General features: G+C 34.6%; 1 protein-coding gene across 1 annotated transcript; it reads left to right on the forward strand.

Annotated features, from left to right (window-relative positions):
* Nucleotides 1–463: 463 nt before the first annotated feature.
* On the forward strand, nt 464–7,604 carry LOC121294273 (eukaryotic translation initiation factor 3 subunit M). The gene is made up of 11 exons (XM_041217838.1): nt 464–588; nt 1,781–1,913; nt 2,170–2,308; nt 2,424–2,547; nt 2,831–2,925; nt 3,180–3,263; nt 3,452–3,551; nt 3,991–4,072; nt 5,916–6,059; nt 6,762–6,822; nt 7,310–7,604. Exons 1-11 carry the CDS (start codon nt 547–549, stop codon nt 7,431–7,433), a joined length of 1,128 nt encoding a protein of 375 aa, XP_041073772.1. The 5' UTR covers nt 464–546; the 3' UTR covers nt 7,434–7,604.
* Nucleotides 7,605–8,000: the final 396 nt, after the last annotated feature.

An 8,000-nucleotide genomic window follows, 5' to 3' on the forward strand; every position in this document is an offset into this window, starting at 1 on the left:
ATTTATCTGTTGAAAAGAATGACTGTAAGTTTAATAACAAGATCTAAGTTTATCAAAATTGTTTAATGTGACTTTTAAACATTCGCTATTAAAATTACTTTATACAGAATGACTGTATATAATTATAAGCTATATATATCAAATAATTGTTTTTATATATGACTATACATTGTAGCACTACACATAATATATAATATTATTCATATATATATATTATATAGATGTATATAATATTATATCTATTAGATCAGAGACTATATAAAACGTTTGATCAGATTTGATAAAAACAGATACATAACTAAATACATTAAATAAGAATGCGATTTTAAACACTCGATGTAAATGTATGAGCGTTGTGTTAGTTAAATATACTGAAACACTGCCTCTCACCGCACAGGACAATGAAAGCGTGTCTCTTTAAACACGCTAACCTGGAAGCGGTATGTTGTTGCCTGTCAGAGAGGTCAGTGCCCTGTTTCCGGCGAGCAGCGCTGTGGACCGGCGTGGTTTCTGCAAGAGTTGAATATTCGGCTGCTGAATATTAACATGAGTGTGCCTGCTTTTATAGACGTTACCGAGGAGGATCAGGTAAAAATCGACTCCGGTAACTCGAAACAGTCTGTGGTGGGGGGGTGGGAGTGAATATTGTATTATGGGGTTTGGGGGGGGGGATCAATTATTGGTACCCTTTGTAATTACGGGCCCTACAGTGAGGGCTTTTCTAGTCAGTGTATCTGGGTGCACATAACAAGCACCTCTGATCACAGCAATATAAAAACGTGCAAACCCAATGGTTTAAAATATATGACCTTAGTAACCAAATTATTTACGCATACTGTGGTTCGAGGTTTTTCGTGCCCCATTATTTTTATGAATGTAATTGATAAAATAAATAAATAAAAAATCGTGCATCTATTGACAGTGAAAGAGACGAACAGTTTTTAGTTAACAGAATAAGTGCAAAATAAAACAAAATAAATAATAAGAAGATATGCCGGCAATGTGGAACGATGTGTCCGAGCTGTTGGTTTTTGTTGCCAAGTGCATGAGATTCACTGAGCTGTTCAGTCAGTTTTGTTGACAATGTTGTCAGCAGTAATGAGACAGAAAAGCACGAGCAAAAGGACCTATAAAGTCAACAGAATATACAAAAATACGTATTGGCATTGTCGCTGCGTGGCTCATATCACAAAACAGATCAGACTCGACTGCAAACGGGATTCTTCTCTGAATCGAGACTGGAGCATACTCTATTTTTGAATTTATTGAGCCAAATGCAGGTCGAAAGTCCTCCATTGTTGCACACCTTTGGACAATAGCATTTATTTGAGTGTATTACTGTACACCAAAAAAAAAAAATCTAATTAATTTACAATTGTCATTCCAACAGACTTTTTTTTTTATTATTTTATTTTATTTTTACCTCTAAGGTAGCAACCTAATACTTCCCAGATGGATTTTGGAAGGTGCAATGATTTGCCATAAATTTTTATCAGTTAACATTTGATATTGCACTAGTCATGCTGTGAGCATCATATTTCAGTTGTAAACTGTGTTGTGTGAGTGTTTAAAATATGTATCTATGTACTGTTAAAGTCATTGTCAAGAGGTATTTTACCCAAATGACTACAAAAATATAAGGTTTAGGGTGAATTTCTGCATACCTATACAGTCATTTGGTCAGATACCTGGTTTGACACATATAGATATTTGTACTGAAGCATAATAAACTAGTAGTACTGCATTACGTTCATGTAAGTAACCAAGTGTCTGCTCCTAGGTTTTGGAGCTTCGTGCCTACATTGAATCAAAAGGAGCCAAGATTTCAGAAGAGAATTCTGAAGGGGGTCTTCATGTGGATTTGGCCCAGATTATAGAGGCGTGTGATGTCTGTCTCAAGGATGATGACAAAGGTTAGTTTACAGAAAGTATACACATTTTATGAACAGTTTGCACATTACAAAATGCAGCCATCAAAACAGGTTGGTCTGACATGAAAATTAATTGGAGGATGTTAACTTCTTTTTTGCTTTTTTAAAAATTATAACCCATTAACCTCATGTGACTTTTCAAACCCTTTTTAATCAGCCAAAATTCGGTGAAGATTTCGTTTTGATTGTTATATTCCAGGTATGTCTATCTAATTTTTGTATGTATTTTTTTTGTTAGATGTGGAGAGTGTGATGAACAGCATTGTATCTCTGCTTCTGATCCTTGAGACTGAAAAGCAAGAAGCTTTAATTGAGAGCCTCTGTGAGAAATTGGTCAAATTTCGAGAGGGAGAGCGACCCTCTCTCCGCATGCAGCTGTGAGTACCAGGACAAATGTCTTGATTGTGTTTCTATAATTTATAATGTTTAAATTGGTTTTGCTTATTGATTTCTTTTCAGCCAGTTCTAAAAATCTTAACTTTTTCTATACAGTCTGAGCAATCTCTTTCATGGCATGGACGAGAACACTTCTGTAAGGTATACAGTCTACTGCAGCCTAATCAAGGTAGCAGCTACTTGCAATGCCATTGCATTTATTCCAACTGAACTTGAACAGGTAGGTAACAGTTGTACTAAGATATCTAACTGCATGCTTCTAAACATAAGGATAAAACTGATTAAGGAAAGATGTTCGTTATTGTTGCGAGTGATTTAGATTTGTGAAACTGTCTTCTATGCCATTTTGTTTTTATGACATGGTATAGTATGGTATTGGAGACAGTTGTGTGTATATGTGTAGTAATATGTTACACAAAAATCTGCATCAAAACATGACTAAATTCAGATTCAAATATAGTAGTTAACTCCAGAAATAACCCTGTGTCATTTTGTTCGGTCAGGTCAGGAAATGGATTATAGACTGGAACCTCACTGTAGAAAAGAAGCACACACTTCTGAGATTGGTTTATGAGGCTCTCATTGACTGCAAGAAAAGGTATTCTTTATTGTGACACATCTTGTGCGTGGATCTGTATTATTGTGACTATTTGCAGGAATGAAAAGTTGTACAATGGTAAGAGGAAAAACAATATTTAAGGACTACAGATGTTTAAATGTGTTAACAGTGCATGTTAGTTTAAAGAAAATCTCTGCGTCCAAATAATACTTATTTTAATTATTACTTATGCTTACAAATGTATTGCAGAGTAATCTGAAGCTTAAAACCCATGTTACCCTTTTTTGTGACAGTGATGCTGCAGCTAAAGTCATGGTGGAATTGCTGGGGAGTTACACTGAAGACAATGCTTCACAAGCCAGAGTTGATGCTCACAGGTGATTTGTCCTAACTGCCTCAGATTTGCATTGACCAGCCCTTGCAAACTAAAACAATGGCTGCTGCACCACCATCAGATATGTGCCTAATCTAAAGCGACTTTAAACCGTTAATCTTAATTCACTGACCATACCATTCACTGTCTGGATATTTAATTTGATAGCATTATTATTATTTTTTTTAATAGGTGTATTGTTCGTGCTTTAAAGGATCCCAACACTTTCCTTTTTGACCACCTCCTTGCCCTGAAACCTGTCAGGTTCTTAGAAGGGGAACTTATCCACGATGTGTGTAGCAAGTATAATTAATTTAAATAATTTAAATAACTTTTAGTACGCTGCTGTATTGAAATAGTTTTGTAAATGATGGTAACGTCAGTTCTTCCATGTGAAGTTTACATGTATTTCTCCACTGGTTAAAAATATACAACAGTGCATAAAAGTAGTGTGAAATGCCAGTTACTGCCTTCATTTTCCCTCTGCATCTTGCACAAGGGCTAGTATGTGGTACATCATTTATAACAAAGCATTCTCACTCTGTTGCCTACAGTTTATTCAAAACAATTGTATAAAAGTTGCTTGACACTTCAGTTTGGCTGCCAACCTTTTTGGGAGAATGTGGATGTGAGGGGGTGGTTATGTCAATATTGCATGAATTAAAATAGGACAGTTGTTTTTGTTTTGTTTTCTGCAGATACATTACAATTGTTTTTCTTTCCTTTACTAGCTTTTGACCATCTTTGTAAGTGCTAAGCTAGCAGCATACGTCAAGTTTTACCAAAACAACAAAGACTTCATCGATTCCCTTGGTAAGCACTGAACAGGAGTGGATGTCTAAAGCAATAATTATGATTAAATGACTGCAGCCTGCATTGTCTTATCTTTTGAGTGAATAAAAATGTTGTGCACAAAGTAAAGGGGCACAAGGACAACAGCTCATTTTGGAAAGCACTTTAATTTCCCTGGGTCCTATTGTTTGGTTGAGCTTGAACAGATGGCTTCTTTTCTGCTGTCTTGAGTCATGCATCTTAATTTAGAGAAATGTACTGTTGGGGATCACTTTACAGATCTGCCTCCCAGTGTCACTTTTAAAAAAATTTTTTATCACCTTGAAACCTTTATTGTGTTGGGAATGGAAGTAACTAATATGTCGCCAAGTAAGTAAATCTGATTATGTGAACCCAATATATATCTACTTGGTACCCCTTTACTGTTTCCAAAGGCAGTGCTCTGTTATTTTAATGCTGAATGAGTGCATCGGACCTTGTAAAGCACGTACTGTACTGGATCATTTGCTTTGGCCCTCAAGGCACAATGATGGAATGTTAATGTCAGCAGCCTCTTTATTTACACACTATATAAAAAGGAGTAGTAATTAACACTTGGGCACTCCTACATTGATGTGTAATTGACTGTTTCAAAGGAGCACGAGTTCATAATCAAATCTGTATTAAAATTACGTTTTCCATATTGTGCCCTTTCAGGATAAGGGTCAGTGACGCTGCTAAAACTGCTCAAAGATGTAGAATTCTTTATTGCAGCATTAAGATTTTGACATATTAATAATGAACATTGATTTAATCTTGACCTAAGCAGCAGTCGGAAGTTAGCTTTCAGAGTGATTCCTTCTACAAACTGCATACTGTCATTAACTGTCTTTTTTCATTTGTTTTACTTGTAACTGTTAGACTATATTTTGTAAGCAGATAATTTGTACTGTCTCCGCAATTTCAGTTTTAACTAAAGATGATAGACCCTTATTGTATAATTCATGGCTTTGCAAATATTTAATTAATGTGTGTATACTGCATACTTGTCTGAGACCATCAGATTTAGTTTGTTCAAATTCTAAAAACAGGTATCATCTGTTAAAATAGTATATACAGTGTATACATATGTTTTACGCCTTAATTATATTTAATATACATCTTAAAATTGCATTTAATAGGGTGTAAAACTATTAAAACTTGGATCAGAAATTGCTCATCAATTGCACTTAGCAATAAAACAATAACTACAATGTAGCAGCTTACATTTAAAACTGTAAAAATGTGAGTATGAAATAAAAGAACATTAAAAAGCCTTGTAGGACCTGTCAGTGGCAAACTTGCAGTGATGCGCGCATTATAATATATATATATTTTTTATTATAGATGTTGACAAGTCAGGCCAGAGGCAACATTGTCTTGTCAACTGTATCGCCCTAACATATGTTCACATTTAATCTGTTCTCAACGGTCTCTTTGCTGCGTAAAGTTAATCAGCATCTCATTTGCATTTGTTAATTAGGGTTAATGTGCACTAATTGATTATTTTTGCTTGTATATTCCCATTAAGTCCAGTTAGTGGTTGTTGCACCTTGGCGTTCCTTGTACAAATGAGTTATGTTTATCCTGCTAAATTCTGTTGAAGCTGTGCCAGATGATAAACCTGGACATAATTGCTGTTAATGAACTTTACAAAATTAGTCAAGGTGTATCTACCTTGTTAATTATCGTAGACTGCAGCTATATATTAGCTCTAAATATATACTTTCTAGTGCATTGGTATGTCTCTTACAGAACAGTAACAATCTACTTTTATACATTTATTCATGTATTTATTTGTAACTTTTGTAGTAATAACACTACACTTATATTTTGTATGTGGCAGGTCTGTCCCATGAGCAGAATATGGCAAAGATGAGACTTCTCACTTTCATGGGAATGGCAGTGGAATGCAAAGAAATTTCATTTGATACTATCCAGCAAGAACTACAAATTGGAGCTGATGATGTAGAAGCATTTGTTATTGATGGTAAGACACTACCTATGTTTAAGTTTCCCCTTAAGGAGAGCTAAATATGCTGCTGCGTTCAGTATAAGGGCACTCATTTTACAAAGCTGTTGTCACTGCACTGTCAAACCTGATATCTGTCTTCACATTTTACACACATCTACAATTAATTCTATGATTCCCATCCAGTAAAAAATTAACCATTTTTTATTCTGTAGTCAGACTACTTCATAGAGGAATACTACTTAAAACCAACCACTTTAATGGTCACTCATCCATTTTCCAATAATTTTATTATGGGTGCCAGTCCCGTCATACTACCCCCCCAGGGACGTTTTGTTTTTGTTCACAAATCATGACCTAAAATACTTTAAAAGTACTGTACTATCTAACTGTTCCATCATGAACATGTTTGCTAGAAACATTTAGCTGTGTTTTTTTTTTTTTTTTTTTAAATGTCTTTAAAAACAGGATGTATTTGTAGGCAGGAGTTAAAGGAACTGTACAGGATATTGCCAGTTGATTGGCTTTAAACCAAAGAAATTCTGAGTGGCCTTCATCTTCATTACGTTAACAATAACTGTTCCTTCCACATTTTTTTTTTTCTAAAGAGGTTAATCTGTTTTAAAGAGTGTTCTATAAAAGGCACCATATGTATGAGCAGGATTTTTATTTTAAGTCTGTCAGAATTAGCAATAACTAAAATGTTAATTTCTTATGTAGCTGTTCGAACAAAGATGGTCTACTGCAAAATTGATCAGACTCAGCAAAAAGTAGTTGTAAGGTAAGTGGGGGTTTTTTTGTGTTTTTTTTTTTTGTGTGGTATTGCTTTTTTCCCCCCCCGTTTCATTTAGGGTTATTAATTATCAGTTACTACTTTAACGAGAAAGCACAGTAATGTTCATATTGGCCACTTTCAATTAAATAATGGCAATTTATCATCATTTTATTAAATCTAGGCATGGATGTAATTAGCTAGTATAATGAAAGCAGCTTTTTTCCAGCACACTTCCCTTAATGACCCCACCAAGACAAGAATACTAATGTGTTTGGTGTTTTTTCAGTGGCCGGGGTCAAGGCTACCAAGATCCTTTTCCAATGCAGCAGTCTTTTATGTTTTAGAAAATGGTGTGCTATTGTTTTGAATTTGTTTTTATTCTTTGTGGTTTTACTAAAAGTTTGACAGGTTAAGTTATAATTAACACAATGAATGATGTCATGTGAATTTCCTTGCCATGTAACAGCCTTTTTGTTTGTTGTTCTTCTGTTAGTCACAGTACACACAGAACATTTGGAAAACAACAATGGCAGCAACTGTATGATGGCCTCAACTTCTGGAAACAGAACCTGAGCACAGTGAAAACCAGCCTTCTTGGCCTCTCCACCACTTCATAGAATCTCAGAAGTTTTTATATTTTCAAAATGAAAAGCAGAAATCCATTCAACTCAATTTTATTATCAATAAACGTCTTCCCCCTAAAATGTATTTAACAAAGGGTTTAAGTGTCAACATTACAACTGTTGACAGCTGAGTAAAACAAATAAAACATTTAAATAAAATTTCAACCAATTGTGTTTTTTGTTTGTTTTTTTTCCTTTATGTATCACTCAAGACTTGAGACCAGGGTGGGTTTCCGTAATGCCTGGATTTTGCCTCTGAAATACCAATGAAAATAAAGTATTCTCGCATCTTGAATACAAATAGTTAAGGAAGTACATTTTATGGACTAGCATTATACTTTACTGTTTAAAGCGCTTTTTGTGACAGAAAAAACATTGAGAATAAGTGTGATCACCACCTGTAATAACAATGAAATAATGCAGAATTATACATGTATTATATCATGTATGTGGACAGTTTTGTTTGTTGTTCTATGAAAGACAGTATGCTACATGACTATTGTATAGTAAAGACTCCAGTTTTTATAAATTTTTCTGGGCCAAAATATAGGCCTTATTGAC

The sequence above is a fragment of the Polyodon spathula genome, chromosome 19, assembly GCF_017654505.1.
Source record: "Polyodon spathula isolate WHYD16114869_AA chromosome 19, ASM1765450v1, whole genome shotgun sequence".
NCBI classification, from domain to species: Eukaryota; Metazoa; Chordata; class Actinopteri; order Acipenseriformes; family Polyodontidae; genus Polyodon; species Polyodon spathula.